This window comes from Rhea americana, unplaced genomic scaffold (assembly GCF_003343005.1).
Source record: "Rhea americana isolate MKP2758 unplaced genomic scaffold, rheAme1 scaffold_370, whole genome shotgun sequence".
Lineage (NCBI taxonomy): Eukaryota > Metazoa > Chordata > Aves > Rheiformes > Rheidae > Rhea > Rhea americana.
In genome coordinates this window covers 48137-72263 of record NW_028186502.1, presented here as the reverse complement: position 1 = coordinate 72263, position 24127 = coordinate 48137, and the positions used below count along the sequence as shown (strand labels likewise).

Genomic DNA, 24127 nt, shown 5'->3' with positions numbered 1-24127 from the left:
TATTCATTTGGCCACAGATGTTTTGCAGATGTGACCCGTTATCATCATTAAATAGAAATGAAGGCCCTTTTCCACCTGAGAACAGCAGGCTTGGGGCTGTGACAGCTGTGTGCCGGGGACGGGAGCTCRCCCACCCCTTCTGCAGCCTCCCCCGCTTCTCCTCAGGGACGAACCCGGAACACAGCGAGACAGCGCTGAGCRCCGGTCCGTAACGCTGTCAACGGCTCTGCAAGGTCTGAAGAGCCTGGAGCTGCGGTAACCCAAAATAACGACACCAGCCTTCATTTTGTGGGGGCCCGTGAGCAGACAGGCCCTCCCAGGCGCCGCGTCCAGGCTGGCTGCGCTAGGGCGACGTGAGACCGCAGCCCGTCCCGGGTCACTCGTCCTGCCTGTGAGCTGGGGCTGGCGGGCTTCGAGTGACGCGGAGGGCTAAGCCAGGGTGCTGGGAGAGGGCACTGCAGCAGCAGAGGGGAAGGCACAGTCAGTCCCCGCCAGCGTTTCGGGGCGAGCGCCCCTGGGGCTCCCTGCCTGCGCTGGCTCTGATTTCCCCTTTGCCTTCATTGGAGAGCAGCTTCCCACCCCCGGCACAGCGCAGACGTGGGTCTGCGGTGCGGCGGCGGCTCCCGCTGCGGGGAGCTGCGCGGACCCGCTTCGACGGCGCCCTGGGCAAGGGGAGAGGAGAGGGGCGAGGGGCCAGCTTGGCCAGGMGCGCCTGCCAGCCCTGCCGGCACGTCCGCGGCGCGGCGCGGGGTTCTGCCGCCCTGGCAAGCGCCGCGCCGGCGCCCTTTCGATGTGCGTATTCCCCTCGCCATGCTCTCCCGCGCTGTGCTGTCCCGGGCTCAGATGACTATTGATTCATTATCTTGTCCCCGAGCAAAAGGCCGGTAAGAGCTTCCCGGGAGCCAGCGCCACGGTTTGCGCTCGAAGGGGGTGACCTTCCCTATCAATAGACGGGCACCGGGTCCCTGGGGCGCTCTCGCGTGTCACCGCAGGCTCTCCCCAGTCCAGCAGCAAGGAAGGGAGGTCCACGGGCTGGCAGCGGCTCTCCACCACGAGCCACGATGTCACCTTTGCTCACGCAACGTAATCCATTGGGAGCCRCCAGCTTGGTCCTTCCACCGGAGAGGACTGGCGGCCTGGTCTGGAGCTGCCGAGGACTCGGAAACATTTCTTCTGGAGACAAAAGAAACCCCCAGAAGAGCTTTCTTCTGTAACGCTCGCAGCTGGTTCGATGCCAGCGGGCGGGCGGCTGTGCTGGGAAGCACAGCGCCTGCAGGCAGCTCCCATGCACCGATGCACCCAGCACCTTCCACAGCACCATCTGTCCAGGCTCCTGCCGTGCTGCTGCTCCATGCCCCAGCTCGCTGGGCGCAGAGGGCTGCCAGGCACGCTGAGGGCTCACTCCRTCATCCCACATCTTGGAGAGGCCTTTAAAGCAGCAGGAAGTGAGCAAGAGGAACAGTGGCTGACTAGCAGTGCCCGGCACTCACCTTGTGCCAGCGCAAACCCTGCACACCGTGAAAGCCTAACAGGGAACCTGTCCTCCGGRGCGCCTCCACACCGTGTCGCTTCACAGGGGACTGTGATAGCATCTGGAGTCTGAGGTTAGAGATCGGATCTGGTCAAATCCAACGYCCAGGATTAAACACAAAGCCAGGTCCTAGGACCCCGGCACTCGGAAGGGGTACTGGTAGGAGACAGCGGCGCCGCACGGCCAGCCTGGCCCTGCCACACTCGGGTGATGCCCAAGCAGCCCCAAAGACGGTTCCTGCGGCAGCAGAGGGGAGCGCAAGGCTGCTCTAAGTTCCCACAGGCAAGAGCATCCTCAGGGCTTCCCYGCCTTGGCTCCAGGTGCTCCATCCCAGGCTCGCTCCGGGACTGCAGCCAAACGTTGGGTGTGTGCATGCCCCACGGGCGAGCTCGAGCACCAGTGCCCTGCCGGCAGCCGGGGAGCTGTGGGCTGAGGTTTCCAGCGTGCTGAGGCACGTTCCTCTCCCAGGAGCCGGTCCGAGTGCTGGCACCCCAGCGGCTGAGACCTCTGCCAGGCCTCTGCCCCTGGCTTACGCCACCGCGGGAGGTCTTGGAGCGGAGCGCACTTTGCTGTGCATGCCCCAGGTTTCTTCTGCCTCCAGACATTCAATGCTAAACCAGTTCCTGGGACACTGGGAGCTTTGTCACAGGCTACTGCAGGATCAGGACTGCTCACCACTGTGTCTCAAAGACACAGAGAGCAGCGATGCTTCTGCTGCTGTGTCGTCCTGCCGGTGTTCCCTACAGCACAAGTGGAAGGGGAGCACGGCTGCTCCCAAGCCTCAGGAATGCAGGGACAGGCACCACGGCTCAAAGTGCACCTTCTATCTAGGGCCATTGCCAACCTTGTCAAGCTCTTTGGTTTGGGAACACCAAGGAAGATTAATTTTTTTGTGTTTCACTCAAGAAGCTAGAAAACATACAGACCAAGCCAATAACTTATTTCCAAAATAAAARTTGCAAATCAGTTTTAATATGCAGCAATGCTATGCTGATATAATTTGCCTGATAGTAGTTTGATTTCTCAAAACAAATTGATCTCTTAATAGGAGATTTTGCACTAACGTATTTGGTCATGACCTATTTGAACTCAACCCRTATAAAAGAAACCGCACTCCCACTTATTGCCACTCTTCCTGTCTGGTGGTGGATTTTTTTCCTGCTGCCCTAATTCTTTTTTTTGAGGGGGGCAGTTTAACATATGTCCAGCCAGAAGATTAGTGATTTTTTTTTTTGAGGAAACAAACAAGAAGCTGCTTTTCGTACTCTGCCCACAACTTCCTACAGTAGCTGCATGGATTGCAAGACAGGAGCACATTGTCAGTTTGAAGTTTTAAATGCCATATAAATCAGCAACAAGAATGAAGCAGACTCAGTGGGGATATTGTCTGTATCTGCTGCAAGCTGTATTTTCACACGAAAAGAGAATGAAAGCTTTCCCTCAATCTTGGTGGAGTAGATAAGTGGGGAGGGGGAAGCAAGCACAGAAACAGCACAAGGTATAATATATAAATCCTAGTGGCTAAAATGAAATTTCTTATCCAGAGAATGTCCACTCCAGATGGCTGGAGTATTTTAATATAGGAGCATGCCAAGCAATTTTATTGCCATGAAAAACAACCTGGGAAAAATAGATTGTGTTTGAACCATTATTAAAATGAACTGGATGGAATTTCTTCAGTAATCAGAGAACCCCTGATGGGCAGCGGTTTTATCTTTGCCAGGGATCAAAAGTGACTGCAATCAAAAATGCACATGCCTTAGCCCATCCCCAAAAAAGCACCGAGAATAACACGCTGCAGATTTTACTCAATGCTTCGCCTCCCCCCCAACAAGCAGAGGCTGTTTAGAAGGCAAATAGATAGAAACAGAGGAAAGTAACAAACTATTGCTAGCTGTGTTCTCCCTGCAGCAGAATAAAGCACAACCGAATGACTTAAAGAAGATGCATGACAATATACAATAATCTAAACAACATGAGAGTCATCAGCTAATGAATTAACATGCCAGGGTGTGAACCTGGTGTACTCCAGAGCACACACACACCCAGCTACTCAAATTCAGGTTAATGGGACGACGTCTGTTTAAGCACGGCATCAACACTGCTGTTTTATACACAAGCTTTTACAACACTGAAGGTCAACAGGGAGAAAGGGGTTCTGCATTTTCATCACTTTGCAATTCCTGTGCAAACAGATGTTTCCGAAGCGAAACCCCGCGGCTGGGCAGCCTGCGCGAAGCCGGCAGCACGGAGCGCAGCACGGGCGTCTCCGGCGCTGCTGCCGGCGCTGCTGCCGGCTCTGGGGGGAACGCGAACCGCAAAGCAGAGGCACAGTGGCAGGTACCCGGCGCTTCGGCAGTGTGAAAGGTAGGTGAGGAAGCCCATTTGCAATGCTCGGCTCTGAGGGTGACGCTGTCCCCCAGTTGGGGGGGGAAGCACACAGCCGCTCCGACGGTACCCGCCGCGCAGGGACGGTGCAATGTCTGTGCTGGGACTGTAGCCCTGCCCTGGTTTGAAAACAACTCAGAAATAAGGGAAAGAGCTGAGAGCTGCCCACACCTCGGGGATGCTGAACTACTCCAAACAGCGCAGCCCCCCCCCGCTGCCCTCCCGGCTCCGGGGTGCCGTGCCCCGCTCCACAGCCCCCCCACGCTCTCGGCGCCACCGCAAYGGGAGGGTAAAGCCCCTGCTGCTCTCCTGGGGCGATACCCAGGCTCTGACATCTGCAGGCGATGAAGGAATACAAAATAAAAAGGTTTCYCTCTATCCCCCGCCTGGCAGAGCTGTGCTGCACTGAGTCTCTGATGATAGCAGCTCCCATGCAATAAGGATGCTAAGAGTTAATTAACTTTTAGCACATCTAGTTTTTGCAGTGCCTGGGGTTGCTAGATTGAAGAATTAAGCTGCTTTAAAACCATCCCCAGCCCAGCCCCCCTTGGGTCCCCAGGAAAGGTCTGTTCGTTACTTACCCAAGACAGCTCATCTTTCCCTCTCGCTGCTGTATTTCATCATTCTTGAGCAAAACTACAGTTGTGCACTTTTACTACATACACCAACCATATGGGCAGGGGATCTGAGCACAGGGAGGAACTGGCACAGCACGTGCAATATCCCTGCTATCCACAACCAAACGGATGAAGAAAATGTCAGCAAATTAAAATCTGCAGGAGCTTAATTCTGGACAAATGGGATGAAATCCATTTGAGCTAAAAAGAAAAAAAGAAAACTCAACAAAAAGCAGCCCTAGGACAGACAGGAGGAAGAGACGTGTCTGCAGCCCCTGCGTCTCTGCAGAAAGGCAATTCCTGTGCTCAGTCTAGGGGTCTTGGGTTACGCTGCAAACCAGCACCTTGCAGGAACACATTAACTCCCCGAGGGGAGCCTGGGGAAGGGGACCCGCAGCGGAACCATCAAAGCAGGAGGGCTGGCAGCAGCAGTGTCCCAAAAATAAATAGAGCTGGTGCAGAGGGAAGATCCAATCAGGCTAGAGCGAGGGCTAGCAGCATATCGGGCACTTGCAGGCTGCCTTGCTCTGCGCAGCGCCTGCCGGCCCCGAGAGCTSCACCGCAGCCAGGGCTGCAGCGGGAGCGGAGCGGGCCCGGGCCACGGCGGGCCAGCGGCTACCCAGGGCGCCTACCCACAGCGGCTCCCGGGCACCATCCTGCCTGCCCGGGCACCGTGTCAGGAAACCGCTGGGAGATGGTTCCCTCTTCCCTCGTCCCCGAGGGTCATGGAGCCCCAGTCCCGAGCCGACGGGAAGAGCCATCACCCTGGCACTGGCGGCTGCTGGGAAGGGGCTCATCCCGGCCCCTCTCGGCAGGTTTTCTCTTGGCTTTGCATGGTGAGAAGGCATCAGAAAGCCCAGACTGCTGAAACCTCGGGGAGTACTGGTCTGTGGGATTCCCACATCACCACAGCACCTCAGGGAACTGCCAGGCCCGCACATAGCACTGGGAAGAAACTAGGATTCAGCGTTAGTGCAAGGGGCTCACTGCTCTGCCGGGTGGGTTGGCCTGGGGGGACCAAACTACAGAGGGCAGGGAGGAGGCTGGGGCAGCAGGTCTCGCACTTCCAGGCAGAGCTGCTCCTCGTCCCACCGCATTCCTACTCATCAAAATAATTCCTGTCCGTAGATGTCTTGGAGGGAAACAGCCCTTGGAGAATTCCTGCACCCGCGGGCTGAGCGCGGGGCTGCTGCGAGGGGGAGAAGGGCAGCGCCCCGCGCAGCCTGGGCTGCAGTGCGCAGCGCGTCGCCGGGGGGCTGCCCCACCAGGCTGTGCAACGGGCCCTCCCCACGGCCCTTACCCCTTCCGCACCCCAGAGAGGCGTTCGGGCAGGGCTGGGAACCGCAAGGGAGCCATCGGCACCACGATTTCCTGCACAAGGGAGAGCTCAGCGGCGACGACGGGACCAGGATGTTCGGCCTTTTGGTTATTCAGGCTTCTCGTCGTGGGAAGAGCTCTCCCCCTGGACTGGAACCACCACCTCTATTTCCCACAGTCGACGGAACAGCCATCACCAGCAAGTGACAAATCACTGCAACGTGAGCCAAAGGACATCCCTTCCAAAGGGCGGCTGCTCAATCAGCTCAGATCAGCTCAGCTTGTCCAAGTCACATTCAAGGCTGGGGACGCAAATGCCACCGAGCACGCCCCTGCAAGAGCCCAGGCAGGCACGGCGGCGCGACTGCGAGTCACAGCCGAAATCTCGGCCTCCCTCAGGGAGCCGCGGCAAGGCCGGCACCAGCCTACTCTCAGAAGAGGGGCACCAAAGCCCCGGCGCAGGGCAGCYTCCGAAGGGCTCCAGCTGCCGCCAGCAGCCGCGGACACCTCCGGAGAGCCCAGGACTGCGGAGGGCGGCTGCAGCTGAGCCGGGGCAGCGCGGGCGAAAGCAGGGGGACGGGGCAGGACCTGGGCGGGCAGCGTGGGGGAAGAGGGAACCTCGCACCCAGAAAGCAGAGCTGCTAAACTGRACAGGCGCAGCGGGCAGAGCCAAAACGCGTTGCTCGGAGAGCCGGTGCGTTGCGGGCACCCGGCTGTTCCTGCACCCCAGCCCCTCTGCCACGGAGGCACCTCCCTACACGGCTGCTACTCCTGGGAAAGCAATTAAAAGGGAATGACCGTTTTACCTTTCCCTCCTCTYGCCTTGCAGTCCTCGCAGACTTGACGGATCAGCGGCGCGGCAGATTTCCTTACACCAGTCCGGCACAGAGGTGCCAGGGCTGTGTGCTGGCGCAGGAGCCCCCGGCAGCAGCTGGGAACCAGGGAAGAGCCGAGCCGGCACAAGCGGCCACGGCCATCCCCAGTGTGGGACTGCCACTTGCACCAGCCTGTGAGCTGGGAAAAGCGGGGTCCTCACAGACCTCCGCGGTGACCCTTCCTCTGGGAATCCCAAGAGCTATGCCAGRCACTCAAAGCCAAATCCCTGGGTCATCTGCGGTCCCTTAACCCCACGCCTGAGACTGTTTGGGTCTCGTCACTGGATTTAGAGCCCTTCTTAACAAAAAAAACTGCAGRAAACCAAACTGTCTCCAGCCATGTGGAAATAACTCAAATGAATTCACAGCATCCCATAAACCTAGAGCACATTGTAGCCTCTCACCASCTTTCAGTGAGTTATTAAAAGCATTAAAAGCTCTTGCTCAGTAGCAAACCTGTTCAATGACAAACTCCAGCACAAGCAGCTCATATTATGCAGAAGCAGCAAACACAGAGCTGCTTATACTTCCCACAAGCACATCCTCAGCTAGGAAACCCGGCTTCTAAAGCAACTTTTTTCTTTGGAATTCATTTCATTAAGATTAGATGGTAAATCTTTTCCCTAAGCTAAATATTTCATTTCCATTAAACTGAGATTAGCTGCCTGATTTACTGAGCATCTTACCCCAGCCCCAGTGTTAACCTTTCACACCAGGGCATGGGGATGATTATGGGGGTTTTAATCAGTTATTTTCCAAATCAGAAGAGCCATAATTGGAAGCTGCCCCGATGGCTTTGTTGTTCTGGGACTGGGTGCTGGTGAGCTGGCAACACCTCGGCACTCCCAGGGAAGGCAGCCAGCAGCTCCGGGAGCACCAGGGCTGGCCGGTGCTCTCCCCTACTCCTCGCTTACACGGGTCTTCAGGAAGGAGACCTTCCATGAGGAAAACCTGCTGTGCCCCATGCAAAGGGTGTTGGGTCCAGATGGAACAAGCACATGAAAATTTAGAAGCTTATTTAAATCCCCTCTGTGGAAAAAARTCCCATATAATTTTACAGGGATAAAGACAATGGCGTTTTCCAAGACATTCAAGGCATGTCTGTCCATCTTACTAGAGAAAAGATCTTTTCTGTTTTTTTTTTTTTTCTTAATTGAGACTAATTTTGAGTTTTGTGTGGCGGTCCCGCTCAGCACCAGYTGACTCTGCCCTGAATGCTCCCACCATGGGGTTGGTACACCCCGTCTTCCCCTTGCACCCACATTCAGCAGTCACGTTCAGCTCCTGCTGGGGCRGCAGGGCAGAGAGGCCAAACAGCAATCCCAGTGGGGGACAGCAACAGGACCGGGGTCGCAGCGTGGCCGTGGGCTCGGTCCCACCCCAGCGGCACCAGCAACGTTTCCTGCCACGTGCGCTCTAAGAGACAGCGTCTCACCAGTGCACAGCAGCCCCACCTGCAATGCCGGCAGCTACACCGCCAGCGCCAAAGCAACGACCACTTCCCTGCCACCCCCCGCTGCGGCAGGTCACTCCCACGCCGCCGCGAGAGCTGGGCTGTACGGGTAAGCGGAGGGCCGACGGAGCTGGTGGGGATGCGCACGCCCGGGCCAATGGCAGTGGCTTGGCACTGCCACGCAGGGATGCGAGCTGGCTTGGCAAGGATGAGTCCCTCGGGTGATGCTGGCCRAGCCTTTCTCAGCAGAGGTGGGAGCATCCCCGCTCCGGCGAGGTGTAAAGGCGCGTGTGCGACAGGCTGTGGCTCCCACCGCTGTGACGGCTGCCCTCCCGATGTACCGGCTGCATGGGACAGTGCGTGGCCCAGGCACAGCCAGCGCTGCAGACCGCAGGGGTCAAGCAAGCTAACGCGCTGCGTCTGCACCCATCCCCTGGTCAGGCTTTGACAAGGATGTCAAAGGGGCTTAAAGGGGCTCCAGGTGGCCCATACACAGTCACCACAGCAGAGCTGCTGCAAGGAGCATGGGGGAGGGTGCTGCAAGGCAAGGGCCACCTCTGGGTGACCCACTCTCAACGTCCTCCCCACCGCCAGGACCTCTGCAAGCACGGCTGAGACCCTGGCACAGAGGATGTTGTTATGGTAACTGTAATATCTTGCAATTCCACTGATTAAAGTAGGAATTGGAAAGCCAGGCCCAGAGTGGGGCCAGATGGAGACCTGATTCCCCAACGGCCATCGTCTCTGCCTGACTGTAATCCCCATCACGTGCCTCGTGCACAGACAGCATCTCACTCTCTCTGCTCCCTGTAAAAAGAGCAGGCAGACCTGCTGTGCAGATGGCAAGTCTGCCTGGGTCTCGCTGTGGCAGGACAGCTCCACCAAGAGCAGGAGAGATGCCAGACTGACACCAGGATGAATCCACCCAGGACCCTGAGCCCTGTCCTCACTTAAAACTCCACCTTGCACCATCCCAGTACTGCAAAGAGGACTTAAATGAGACAAGGTTATGTATACAATCACTGCAAGAAAGCCAAGTCCGGATAAGAATTTGGCTTCCAGCTCACACCCACAGGTGAGATGGGATATTTCCATCTCCACATGGCTGCAATGCTGTGAACTCCCTAGATCCCCAATGGCTGATATTTAGCAGGCTGAGTTTGGAGCGACAGTTTGGACCACTCTGCCACTCTTGGAGAGAAAAAACTTCAAAGACAGCAATTTTCCTTCCTCTCCTTGATGTGAGGATTCAAGCTGTGCTAAAAGTGCCAGATCCAGAGGGAGAAGATGCTGTGAGCTGAGCGCAGCTGCTGGCCAGTGGGGAGAGCAACGCACGCGCACTGCGCGAGCCAGAGGCATGCACTGCTGAAGCATGCCCTGCCGCTGCAGTGGCACCAACGCCACCTCCAGCACGCACGCTTGCTGCCCYGACAGCCATGCATGCTGCCACCTCCACGTACTCAGCTAGCTCTCAGCCCACAGCATCCGTGCATGCAGGCCAGCGTGCAGGGCGGCACTGAGCAGGGCACACGCAGCCCAGCCAAACCAAGATGTGCATTTAAAGCCAAGACATTTTTTTGCTTGCCTGGGTAGCGGATGCTACCCTTAATCATTCCTGGACTCTTCCTGCATCCTCACGAGGTGTATTTAGCTGTGCAGAAGGCAATGCAGAGACAATGCCTGAGGGAAAACACCGAATGCTCCATTTCCTGCTAATTTAATCGAGGCGGGGGAGGAGGGGGGTCCATCAAAAGAAACTCTGTGAGGGCTCAGCTCTCCTTTCCTGACCATCAACCAATGCACAGGGAGCAGGAAAGCTGCATTCCCTGAAGACACCACAGGAGCCCGTGACTGCACTTCCTCTTCTCCTCCTCTAATAACAGTGATTTTCTCCCCACTTTTGGGAGGTTAAATCAGCCTGACAGGACGGGTGGCCCCTTGCAGTGCTCCTGGCCAGTCTGTCCCTGTGACAGGCGGCATCTCCCAGGACAGCACACACCAGGCCAGGGCTGGAGCTCAAGTGTTACACAGCTCCTGCAGGGACTTGTGCCTGACAATCACTGGGAAATGCCAGATCCTTTCCGAGGCTGCCRGCAGACGGGCGATCCAAGGCTATGGAGTCCAGCCATCACCCTCCAAGGTGGCAGCACAGACTTCTTTGCCTGGCAGGTGAAATTTCCCTGCCTGCCTGTTGAGGAGATAGCTCATGATAACTTTAAGTGAGCAAGCTGGGTTACTAGAAGTCCAGACGGAGCCGTTTATCCTGCCAGGCACCAGGAAGAACAGGCCCATGCTGAGCACCGTGCTGCTACTTATGGTCTCCAGGAACCAGCTACCCCATGCACCGCCAGCTCCAGCATTTCTGCACTGTGCTCTGTCRCACAGATATCACTGCCCTTTCTGCCTTGGCAACGGCACCTCATGGATCAGTCAGGATACTGCTCCAGCACTGGGAATTAGGAGGATTAGAGGAACGTCATGGGTTCAAATGGGGTTTCTAAGCAACACTGAGCAGCACTCACTCTCAGCCCCGTTTTCCCTGCCGCTGCTGGGAAGATGCACACTTTGCCTTGCCTTCCACGTGCAGCCAATGGCCCCAGTGCAGGGAACTTGCCCAGCACAACTGGGAAATRCAGGCATAGGACCCCCACGGCATCCTGCCCTTCTGACAGTTCCAGGAGTGAGCCAGGACTAACTCTTCAGTGCTGCAATGAGTATGGACAAGAGGGGGACCAAACCCTGCAAAGAATGAAGGSTGCAAACTGCAAGATGGGGAAGGAATCATTCAGCGCCAACCACAAGAACTTCTTCTAAGGGGAGGAAATCAGGCAAACTGAGAGTGGAAAGGCTTTGTGAACACAAGCTGCACTGACTCAGGATCTGTCTCAAGGGGAGGGAGGGTAGCACTCCGGAGTGCAAGCTGACATGTAGAGACTGCCGGGATCCTGCAAGCCTGTGACCACGTTTGGTCTCTCCTGTCAGATGAGACTGTCACTTGTGCATTGCACCATCATCCTGGTCCTGCCAGATCTCTTTGGTCTCTGTGGGGGTTTTACCCCCAGTGAAAATGTATCACGAATGCATAGCTACTTCAATTAGCAAAATTACCAGTTCATGTTTGACAGTCCCAGAGCACCCATGAATGTGTGACCCACAGACCTGGCCAGATCCTATCTCTGGAACACAGCAGGCAGGTGCGGCTCTGCTCRGCGCTTGGCCCCGGGGGAAGGCAGCCCCATGACCCTCACAGAGATCCCCAAAGCCTGCTGGCAAACCTCAGCCAGACTCTAATCTTCAGTTTTCTAATTGTGGAGCTTGATTTATTTTCTGGCCCAGTTCTTGAATAATTGCCAGCCATTATGCAACTAATTTAATTTCCCTTTGAAATGATRTGTAAAAAAGAGAGCCAAGTCCCGTGTTGTCAGTAGGTGCAATGAATCAGTGAGCCTAGTGACCACTAGGTCCCTGCAGGGATGGGGACAGCGGGTGATTTTGTGCCTCTGTGTGCGCTGCAGMAGTGGTGCAGGCTGCTGGCCACTGTGCAGACAAGGGGCTCTCCTTCTCACCATGTCACGAGCATTACTGCAGCTCTGTCTCACACTAGATTCAGTGGTCTGTATGCCAGAACCACTGCACATGGACCCATAGGCTGTTATGCATGGGATAGTACACAAGGTCTCCAGATCTCAGTAAATAAGGCAAAGTAGCCACACAGGCTGCAGGGGTACAACAGTCCAGGAATAGCCAGGCTGAGACTCCATCAAGTTCAGWGCTCAGCTGCTCCCCTTTGGAAAGTCCAGCACTGCTGGTTCCCTGCCCCAAGCAGCGAGCAGTCTCGGCTGCAGTTATTTTTCCCCTAGTGAAGATGATCTTGTCTCAGTTAGAGCTGCAGTCCCACCGGGAAGAGGAGATGCCCTTTTGGGGAGCCACTCTGCACTTCCAATACTTCCCAAAGGAAGCTGCTCACAGAATGAGCAATGTCAGCTTTGTAGGAGGAACTTTGTAACCAAAGCCTGATCTGGTCAGCCACTGTACACTCATCATCAACAGGCTGATGCCCATGTTTTAATTACTAGCGTAGCAACATGAAGGTTACTGACACTCTGTACCTGATATTGTCAATAAGAAGCTGGTGGGACTCTTGGGTGAGAACCATGCAGAGGGCATAAGCCAAGTATTCTACCTTCCTCTCTGCTGCATATTGCTTCAGGATGGTGAAAACCTTCTCCTTTACCTCTGGCTGATCACCAAGGATTTCATCCACCTGCATAGGGACAGGAGGAAGAAAAGAAGAGGAAACAGACATTAAACAGCAGAGAAAATAAACCTACATGTATAGGTACAAACTATATAGAAAATACATCTTATCTGTTTTTAACACCCCATCAACCAAAGAGAAATCAATGTAGTGAGGAAAGTGAAACAACTGTCATCAACCGATCACTGAGCGTTACTGGGGCCTCATACACATTACAGCTATCTGTTCTGCRTGTTATAAATATTACAACGGAAACATTGGTGTCACAGAAAAACCCAGAACTCTGTTGCTTCACAACTGTTCCCCTGCATGGGCCGCAAGAGGATGCTTTTGACACTGYTGGGCATGGACCCAGCAGATCAGTTTGGAATCTACTCGGTAGAGGACATCGCAGTGTGTTTTTAGAGGTATTTAAGCCTCTAACGACACTGTGATTCTGCCAAGTGACACTTTCTTGCTGCTAACTCCAGGAAGGCTGCAGGGAAATAGGGAGAAAGAACACGTGTGTGAGCATGGACAGTGGGCAAGGATCTTGACAGCTCATTAGCTGTCAGCCAATGCCCCCTCCACTCCACCTGAGACAGCCACAATGGGCAGACTAATTAGCTAATTAGCATATAACCAATTATCCYGCACCCAACCGATGGGGTTCTCTTCATTCCTTTCTGTCTGCCCCCTGAAGGGAGATGGTGGGGACTGTTGCTGTTCTTTGCCCTGTTGCACAGCTCTTTTGGGTGCAGGGCATTGCTGGAGACACTTTGCTCAAAGCCTACTTGATCTTCACCAGGTACAGAAAAATGAAGGTTGCAGAAAACTCTTTGTCACAAGTCTGTAGTCCCTGCATCTGTATTGTGTTTTCCTGTCAGTTAATAGTTTTGTGCTGATGGTGGGTTTAATTGTTTTTCTCCAGCTTTGCAAGTGTAGGTGGGAACAGTCAGTGAGAGCAGTCACTCACTCTTTCCCTGTATGTGCYACTGTATTTGTATCTCACTACAAAAGCAGTGCAGATGAGCCAGAAGGCAGCTAAAAAGCCTTGATATGCTGGATGAGAGAGGCCCTTTACATAAGAAAGGGAAAGAGTCATTGCCTCCTGGTGCTTGCTCTACTTTGAAGCTCTCCAAAGACAGTTATCGCAGACACTTTAACCTACATCACAAACCACCAGGTACTTGTCGATTTGCGAGAGCCATCACGTGAACACTGCTGAGATTCCCATGAAGCAGCAGATCTTTCAAGGTTATCCAATCTGGGGCATTAAAGGCAGCAGTTCCCCCATAGACAGATCCACGTGCTTYTTGGTCTCAAGGTCCAGCACAGTACTGACAAAGAACTTGGCATTTTTGGTGCACCATATCCCATGCCCTTTCTGTTAAATTCTTGCCTGAGGCAAGACTGAAGGGCTTGGCACAGTAGGAGCTTTTGTGGTGTTACTACCGCTTGTATCAATGTAACTCTTTAGTATATTTCTGGGTGTGTAGGGCAAAAACAGGAGATGTTGACCTGGAATTGAAACCATGAGCATCTTTATTGCTTTCTGGTAATGCCTCTAGGCTGYTCTAACACTCTACTTGCACAACACAGCTCAAATCCTGGCCCTGCTGCTTTTTATTAATGTTACTAATTCTACCATGGRTTCGTCTGCCAAATGAGCCCTGTGAAACAGGGACTCTGTCAAGTGAATAGGTGTGGGGAAAGACTCCATATCTTCAGCTTGCAAATGACATAAGAAATGCAAGCCACAAGCACTGTTAGACYTTCCAGCCTTACATCAGGGACAGGACAGGAGTGTGTAGAGCAGTTCTCCTGGCCCTCCTCTGGCACCTGCAGCGTTCTCTCTGGTTCTGTCACCAGAAGCACCARTGAGAGCAGAGCTTGCAGGTAAAACGGGATAAAGCACCCTGCTGAGTTTTGTGATTTTCTGCATCGTGTAAAAAATTAAGCTACTTAAAACATCTGAGCCATTAACTTTCCCCTAGAGAGCCGTTTGCCAGCCAAGCTGCACTCCAGTGCCTGAAAGCCAGCAGCATGCAGTACTCTGCAAACTCATTTATGCTCGGTTCCTCTGGGGTGCTACAGGCCATCGCAAATGGGTTTGTTCAGAGGGAAGGGACAGAGCAGAGGTACTGCTGCAGGACCTAGCAGTATTTCATAGATACAGTGACCATGTTTGCAAGGCCAGTCTGAAACCAGTTTCAGAGTAATCCTCTTAAGACTCGCACGAAAAAGCACTACTAAATTATCTGCTTGCTTGCCTAAAAGTGCTCTCCCATGATCATCCAGCAAACATTTACATGGTTTAATGTGACTTCACTAGACTGAGGCAGTGTGGAGCAACCTTCCCAGCAGCTGTTAATCTCCTATAATCAGCGGGTATCTGTTTCACATGCAATACTCCACCTTATGAATCCAAACCTCAATGCGTATTTGTGAATCTTTAATTTAAAAGCTGACTGAAGGGATTCAGCTGATACCCACGAATCTCTTTATGAATGTCTTGTTCTTTTATTAGCTCATGATCAAAAAACACAAGCCTTGTTATTTTCATAACAGTATTCTAAAAGGCTACTTTGAAATGGAAATTAGAAAGATTAAAAAAACAACCATGATCAAATTTATAATTAGCAAGAGGCAATGTATTTGGTAAACTACCCACCAGGCAGCCTTCAGGAACACAATGAAGATGTAATCACATTGATATTTTTCCCTTTGCAACAAAATAAGAACTAAAATGTCTACAGGATGACATGCTAAAACTTTAAATGAGTATCAGATGCTCCTGAGTAAGAGAATTGCCCCTATGGATCTCCATTTGACAAATGTTATACTTTCATAATGCAAAAAGTAATAAGTACTTGGGATCATCACCAAGAGAATCTCAAAGCTCTTTGCAACATTTATTTATTCTCCTTGCCGTTATTGAAATATGGGTATGTCTGAGCCCCTCGCTCAGACACTGAAGCCCTGAATCTGCACCCCCTAGTCCTCTGACCGAACCAAGACCARTCCCCTCCATCCAAGCACACTGGCMAGACTGATACACTGGGAATCAGCAAAACACTCGGCACTGAATTACAGCTTTGCTGATTTATGCCTGCGGAAGATCTGGTCATTGTTTTTTTGCACTGASAACAAGCCTTAAGCTCAAATTAAATTCTAGGAGCTTGAAATCCCCAAAACGAAAGTATCCATGTTCTACGCAGCTCAGTGCCCTCGGTGGTAAGGGGGAGGACAGGCACATGCATGTGTTGYTCCGGCTCTCTGGGATCCTGCTAATTCTCTGGCCAGCCACAGCTCACAGAGCATGCCTGCGTTTGCCTCAGCCCAGAGCAGCCAGGTGCTCAGCACCCCAATAGCCTGCCTGACCTCACCTTCTTGCTAAATTCCTGCGCTTTCTGTTTCCTCTCCTGGTGGATAGCTTCAGCACTCTGGACAAATTCCCGCACGCTGCTGCTGGCCCATCTCAGCAGGCGCCCAAGCCTCAGCAGCCCCAGCCTCAGACACCTCCCTTGGCAGGACTGGATCATGGTAGCTGCTGCTTCATAGAGCTTCACTGGGATCCCGTTGATCTCTAGCACGTAATCCCCCGGCTTGATCCCACATATGGCAGCAGGCGAGTCTGGGATGACGCTTTCCACTTGCAGGGGGCTGCTGCTGCTGCTCACCAGAGTGAAGCCGAAGCATCCCTGGGGGCCAGGTTTAATGTCCACCTGCTGCACCCGGGAGACCACACCGATGCTGGGGGGCACGCTGCTGCACTGCCTCGCCAGGCTGATGAGCGCCTCGCAGCTCAGGGAGGAGACAGGCTGGCCCTCTATCTCCAGCACCTGGTCCCCCGGCTGGAGACCAGCCACGTGAGCGCTGCTGCCCTCTTCTACAGAAAGGATGTAGCAAGGACCATTTCCGCTTATCTTGAATCCAAACGCCTCAGGCCAGCCCTGGTTGGTTGTTGGCATGGTGGCAACTGGAAAAGAAGAGGGGAGAAAAGGCATTGTGCTGTACTTTATTAATAATGTTAAACCCTGTAGATACCATGTTGATTCCTTTGGGAGTATGGGCTCTAGTCCACGCTCTGTCCTTGCACCTTCGTGGAAGAAATGTTCTGAAAGGGGATTCTTCTGTTGGTGGTTTTTCCCCCTAGAAATCGCTTCTATTCTTCTATTGTCAGGCTGCCAGCAGTGCCATCRCAATTAGTAGTAAGGAAGCAAGTTGAACTGGATGAAAAGCCAATGTTTAACCTGACATCCAGAACATGAGGTGAGCCCTTGTTTCACCCGTTAGTTGTATGCAGATAATCCACCTTTCCTATGGAAACAAGTTTAGTCAGTTACTTAAATTTACTTGTCTAGCAAAATGATTATTTCATATTTCTGGCATGTCATGTTAATAAACAGCTCATCCAATAATTTGAGATATAGCCTTATTTTAACTAACTCATCCCAATGCTCAGTATTTCTGTAGTCATAAACTACAAAAACATTTTAATTAGAATTTGCGAGATCCTCTCAGCCCTGCTGGGAATATTTCTTTTTGTCCACACAAGACCACGCAAGATTGAAGTGTCCTGCATACAGTATTAACCTGATTAAGTGTGATTTATTTAAGACAGTGATTTTTCAAAAAGACTTGTCTGTGGTTACTTTGAAGTTAGGACCGGCCTCCATGGATTTGGTAGGAGAACCATGTTCAAGGAGAAATCAGGCACATCAGCCACTAACGTCTATAGAAGTTGTCCGTGCCTAAGGTAAACTCGGACCGTCTGATTTTCAAGGCTTACATGCAGTATAGAAAAGCAACACTCTTGGATGCTCTTTCAAAGCTGCGTTGGACTCTCGTGATATGTGAGTACATGCATAAATTGTCCACTGATACCTACYAGATTAATTTGCATGCAGGTTTTCACTTCATTTGATCTTGGCTGTCTGTGAAGATGCTTTTTTRTTCCCACATTTATTTCATTTGTGTTATTTAACACACACTAAGCATTTACAAAAATGAAAAAGACTATTTTATCTGATTATCTTATAGAGATAGTGAGGACTCATAATCACTGACAAAATATCCTTATGAATGCATCTTTAGTTTTCTGCTGTTCAGATCAAAAAGCCAAAGTATGAAAACCAAGATGTTTCTAAAAGGCACTAGGCATCCAGTTGCAAAAATGTCTCAATRGCAATCCTGTCCTGAGACAAATCAATAATTCCCAGGAAAGAGAAGCCAACAAGAAAACTAGTCGCAAGCCCTCCTACCTAGCTTCCCCYAGTTTTGGGAAGCAGAGGATGGCTACACCGTGCTGCAGACTGAGATGTGTGAAGAAATGATGGACAGTTACACATCTAAATGATACAGAAAATCAGTGGGAAGAGGGTACCTCAACCTCATCTGTGCTTATGTAAATTCTTCTTTTCTTAGTTTTCTCCAGTGTTTGGAGTTCACCCTCTATCTGCACCAGTCACTCAGAGGCACAGAGAGCAGAATGCAGTGTAAAGGCATCTCCTGGCTTATTCACCCCAAAGTGGCTGCTTTCTGCCTTTGCTGTGCTCACACAGGTTATCAGAGTAAATCAGGAAACTCAGGACTACATAAAGGCAAAGGCATCATTTCACATCTTCATCTTTTCACTGTCAGGATGGCTTGACTCTCTATACTCTGAACTGAATGACCAAAAGACATTTCTTGAGAAGTCTTCCCTGCATTGTCCAAAATTCAGCAGAGATGAAAATAGTTTAATATCCTATTATAGTCCAAAGAGATGAAAGACACATTTCTCATGTTCACTTTCAGCAAAGATAATATGGAACAGCTTGCTCTGAGACAAGAATCTTGAGGGCAGGCAGAGAACACAGTATTACTACAGAAAACTGTATCAATAACTAGTCTGGTTTGCTGTTGCAAACAGCTACTCAATACTGTATTATAAAGGGCACTGGAAGGGTCACCTTCACAGGAAAATACTAAAAGAACCAAACAAAATGCTGTAACTGACATCATAAATGTAAAAATATTGTCCTTTGTACTGCAGAGTTGATAAAAATGATACCTAAGTCAGCTATTATCAGTATTTAAAGAGAAAACAAAATTGTTGGAACTTATCAACAGGTATAAATGTCAAGGACAGGGAGGCAAAAGTTGAGATTGAAGCACAGAGGCAAGTTTGGCAATAACGAGATGAAATCCATCAGAGCACAAGCATCAAAATATCTCCAGGGCTGCTAAGCAGACATTTTGAACAYTAGCACGAGCCATCTAAGCACAGAGAGAGCCACGAAGAGAGCATCACCTCTCCGGGCTGAACACTGCAACAAAGCCAGGCAGAGCAGCAGCAAGGGCAGAGCAGGCAGCACTGACCCTCGCTGCGGGACTAGCAATAATCCATTTCCATCTCCTGTTCCTACCAGTTTGCAAGCAGGTAAAACACTTACAGAAAGCTGCAGCCATTTGAATGAGCCTAGCAGGGGTCTCACCAGGAGCAGGTTTGTCCCACTAAGGACTTGAAGCTCCCTTTTCCTCCATCTGCCTTGGAAGTGTGTATCACCTACCCACACAGCTCCTGACTCCTCGAGGCAGYTTCCCAGCTCCAGTGTCCTCAGTGCAGCCTTCCAGGGGTGCTCAGTGCGGAGAACAGTCCATGCACTCCATGTCACAGACCCACAGGAGTGAGCAGAACAGTAAAACACTGGTGGAATGTGCCASTCTGGGCAGGTGGGTTGCAATCCTTCAGGCACGGGGTTGTTTTCCCCCCTGTCTCATAAGGCAATCATTACAATGACTTCCCAATCTTCTTACTCAAGAGTTGCACCTTACCAGGCACTGTGAATTAATGGCAGGCACAAAGACAGGTCTTTCATTCTGTTCTAATTAACTTTACTTTCATTGCAAGGAGAACCATGGACAGACTAATTACCGTGTTGGTGCCGGCTGAGTCTAGTGTTGACCTGAGACTGCAGGTCTAAGTGGAATTAAGACCCGAAAGGAGGCAAAACAGATTAGAGTTCACATAGGAAAATCCATTGCCACACAGGCAAATCTGAATAGACAGTGGCTTAGCAAAGCAGCAGAAATGTGGCACTGACACGGCTCCCAAGTGGTAGGCTGGGCAYGCTCAAACTTATTTGGTCCTGTGACCAGGTGATTTGGGTAGAAAACTGGAGACTTTGGTAGTATATGTCTGCCAAACACGAAATATGTGGAAGTGATTTTAGGATCTAGGCTAACTTTCTTGTGGCTGATCAAAACTGCTCTTTCCAGTAACACTTGCTCTTCATGCTGTGGAAACTGAGGGTCATTCTCATAGCAGGGAATAGCTGAGAGTGTCTCACAGAGCACAGACCCCCACACTGGCACAGGCTCCATGTTAAGCTGCTACTGCTGATTTTCTCTTTTGCATCCTCAGCACTTAGGGATCCCAGAGCTTAGCGAGCTAAGAGGTTTTAGGGTATTACGCGTCCTGCTGTGGTAGCAGCAGCAGTGGGAGTCTGCAGCCAGGATATTGCATCCCATTATGAACCACACAGCATCATGTCTTCCCTTTAATGTACCAGAGCAGGCTGGGCTGTCAGCAGCGTTGGTCTGGATGTGAAACAGTCYCCACAGGAAACTCTGACTTGGGACAGTTGACATGGGCTTGAATAATGCCTTGGGAAATGGAGCCGTAGGGAACTGTCCACCTAACTAGAGGATGAACACAGTGCTGCAAAGGTTCTTCGTCTCACTAACGCCCTTATTGTTCATGAATGTGTCACTGCTGCAATGGACTTGGAAACCCTTTCTCCTTCGATCCTCTCAGCTCTGGTCCTCATGCTCAGTACCAGTACACGAGAGCCCAGGCCAGGGTGACCTTTTGCTGGAGACTAGGCACGGCTTCATGTGATGCCTCTGCTCCCATAGAGGGCTGATCTTTTGCAGAAACCAAATTTGCATAACACAATGTCCTCAGTGCACCCAAGGGGAATGTCTCATTCCACCAAAAGGTTGACTGCTGGGAGTTTTCAGACATTTTTAATRAACTATTGTGATGTGTGTGCCTGCTGATTGTGATGATTGTGACAGTCCTCAGGCATCCCTACTCCAGGGTCTGATTCCCTGAATGGCTTTTACACGTGGCTGATTTTCCTACACAGATTTTCAGAGGGATTTTTTGTTTGTTTGTTTTCATGGTTGTTCACAGAGACATTCCTCTATCAGAAGAGCACCACTGCCTAAACAGCCTTTTCTCTTGTTCTTCCCCTTTTCCAAGCCCTGCTTTCCTGTAATGCTGGTACTCTTGTCCAGGTTGCCACATTCTCAGACATGAGGCCAGAAGAAATGGATGTGTTATCACAAACATTTGGGACTCTGAAGTCAAAATGCATTGCAAGTCTCTGCCTAATTCAGCATGTGCTCCCATCACCAAACTCAGTTTGTGGTCAGTCACCAAAATGGATTGCATTTGCTCTGGAGAAGAACAGATGCTACAGGACTAAGATGCCATGGCAGAACAAGACACCCAAGCCAGTATGAAATGATTTTTTATAATCCTGAACTGGGCTGCAAGTCACTGATGTGACTCCTCCGCAGTGTAACAAGGTGGCTTAGGACTGGATCAGAAGCTAAGGCTACAGATTAGGAACAGGGTTCACTGGCAGACTTGGTGAAAGTTGGTGGCTGCGGAGGGAGGGGTAATGCTGGTCGTAGCAAGGGGAAGGCCAGTGCAGAAGCGACTTGTGTTGGCAGAAGGGTGTGAGGACCCCTGCAGTACAGCTGGCTCCTCTTCCTCATTTTGTGCGCAGCAAAGTCACCCAAGGTGAAACACAAACGTGGAGCACAGACGTGCTCCTGCTGCTAGTGTGCTGTGATCAGTATGTTACCAGTGTGCCTCATTAGCCTAGGAAGAATTTCCTGATTAGAGAAGAACTAGAAAAACATGATAATTTGTCACTGCTTCTGTTAGGCCTAGGAAGTATGAGCACCTAGTGACAGGTCCTATGTAAACGATAAAAGGAGCAGTGCTGCCCTGCTCAGACACTGGCAAGGAAAGGCCAGTGTGCGCTGTGACTGCTCAAGCTTCAGGCTGTAACAATTCTGTTCACACAGGTTCTGAACAAGCAGAAATCTCTTCCTTACCAGCTGAAATGCACCAGCTGGTGTTCTATGATGCATGCACTGCCCTCCCGTGTCGACAMAGAAATGCACACTCTTACAAAAATGTCAGGGATTCTGCTTAGCTATTAAACTGCCCAAACACACAAGAGAAAAACTGTGGTGGATATTCAGCTCTTAGTGAGTAATCGCTTCCTTTTCCACAGTTTTTAAGTGCCKAAATATTTTAAAACATTGACAGTGAATTTTAGTCCTTGCAAGAAATTAATTATGGAAGTCTAGACTAAATCTACGGATGAGAAAAGGACTGTTGTCCTTGTAGACCTTTTAGACTTCTGGATCTGACAAAACTTTTACATGATTTTCACAGCATTTAGATTGAATGAGCTTCATCTCTGTCAGAGTCAAGCTACTATTAAGGTATTTACTGTCTGTTTTGTCCCCGAACACAGACCAGAAGGCCACTGAGCAAAAGCTCAACTGCAGTACCTGTGCCAGCACCCTGCTCAGTGGCTCTGTAGTTACTCTTGTCAGTGCAGCCAGCTGTGTCCCTATGCCAAAAGTACATATTTTAAAACTCCATGGGGCATGCCGCAGACACACCACAGAGTTTTGCACCATACTTAAACTAATGCCAGCGGCCCAGCCAAGGGCCCCTTTATACATTGCCAAACTTGCAAAGTTATATCTAATGTCACAACCAAATCTACGTCTGTATTGTAACAGTATAAAAATTTTTCTTGCTATCAGTGGGGGGGGGAGGCTCCCTCACAGTGTTCTCTGGCAAAGCACCTTGGGCTCTACAGTATGACTCCAGGCTTGTCCCTGGGGTAGACTCTAGGATAGCTGTGCCCCTGTGAATTTAGGCTGCCAGAATCTCTCACATTCTAGTTTGGTGTGTTGTTGGTCAACAACTTACTAGGGAAAATAAGATCCCTTTCCTGAAAGTAACCTCCTAGCCACTCTTCCTGACCAAGCAAATTATTTTATTCTTGGTGCAAAAGCATTCCTTGTAAGGCTTACCTGTCTTGCCCGAGATCTAGCCAGCAGCAGACTGGGACCAAGAAGATTAGCTGACAAAATCATCACAACAGCTTCAAAGCTTTTGGATCAGTTACTTGATGGCAGTAACTGGCTGAGTTTCTATGGCAAATTCTATCCAGGTACAGTAACATAATAGGCCATTCATTAGCAGGCTGACCTAAAGAGTATTCTGGAGTACAGAATGTGCTGGAGGTATGGGAACGGTTTCAGTTAACAGTCACCACGAAGGGAACCGGCAGAGGACCTTCATCTCTTAAAGTTTTAATCCATTTCAGCCTAGTTTTAGATGCTCTCCCTGCACTCACTGGAATAAATTCACCCCTACTTTTTACAGCACATAGGACGTGTTGGTTCTAGAGGAGGCTCCTCATTGCCAGGGAACATAGCACCCAGAGATCCTGCAGAAGCCAGAGGGATTTTGCTTAAGAGAAGATTTCACCAATAAATATGAGGATTTTTTTGCAACTTCCTAAAAGCTACATACAGCACAGTGTGCCAGACTGCAGCATCACACAGAGCCTTCCTGGGTGATTGCTRCCTTCTAGATCATAGTCACAAATACCTCATGTCATTCTTTGAAAACTGGGAACTTATATGTCTTTTCCCTTCAGTTCACACTATAATGTGTTGCCCTGGCCTGTAACAATTCCAGACACAACTTTGGGATTTAGCAAAATTATTTGACCTTAACTTTTACTTCTGTTGCTTTCGTCTTCCTTTTCTGCTGTGGAGGAAGGAAAAAGGCCTGTAATGAATAGCAATACTGCCTTTTGAAACAGCTTCATCTGCTTCAGAACTGATGGCTGATTTCTAGCTCACTTTAGAGACACTTCCTAGTGGTTTTGTCTTGTGGTAGCTACATCTTATATTCATGACACTGTTAACTAATTCCCTTTGTGCCTTGCAGAGCCCATTTCCACGGCAGAGCTGCCCGGCCTGTCTTGGCACGACTCACTTGAGTGCTGACAATCTGGGAGGGCTGAACCGAGTTTTCAAAACACTTCCCTAAACAGAAATACTGTCTTTTAAGATTGGGTTTTTTGTTTGTTTGTTTTTGAACTTCTTGGGCAAAACACTCTGCAGCAGGCTCCAGTCCCAGGGGTGGCTCCCCACGAGCCGGTTTGCTCCGTTCCTTTGCAGTACGTTTGTTCTTCCAAGRACAGGGATGCGGTGCGGCAGCTGCCTCGATCCTGCCCTTCCTCCAGCGGGTCTCCAAGAGGCCGCAGCTAAAACCCGCCTGTCCGCAACRCGCATCTCGCAGCAGGGGATCGCCGGTTTGCGTGCGCTGCCCAAGAGGTCCGTGGGGCCGGGGCAGCGCTGTCCCTCCGTCCCCGCCTCGCAGCCCCCACCGCACGGCACACGGCGGAGTCGGGTTTAGGCCGTTCCTGAGGGGGCCCGAGCGAGCAGGCGCCAAATCACCTCAGGGGCGGCCGCTGCGCGGCGCACGCCGCTCCTCCGGGAGCGCAGCCGGGGCCTCTGCCGCCTGCCCAGGCTCGGCCCCGTCCCGCAGGCTGCCGCGGGGGGCGGGCGGGGCGGGAGCAGGCGCAGGCCCGACCCGCAGCACCGGGC

The 24127-nt window shown here is 51.3% G+C and overlaps 1 protein-coding gene across 1 annotated transcript in view; it reads right to left on the bottom strand.

The window, feature by feature from the left end:
- Window positions 1-18966, bottom strand: part of GRID2IP (Grid2 interacting protein) — a 56035-nt gene extending 37069 nt beyond the window's left edge. The window contains exons 1-3 of the mRNA XM_085312907.1: window positions 18859-18966; window positions 15808-16400; window positions 12291-12445 (exon numbers count right to left, since the gene is read on the bottom strand). Coding sequence (XP_085169033.1) covers window positions 12291-12445; window positions 15808-16400; window positions 18859-18874 — 764 coding nt within the window. The 5' untranslated portion in view covers window positions 18875-18966. The remainder of the gene's footprint in view (window positions 1-12290; window positions 12446-15807; window positions 16401-18858) is intronic.
- Between the last annotated feature and the right edge of the window lie 5161 nt (window positions 18967-24127).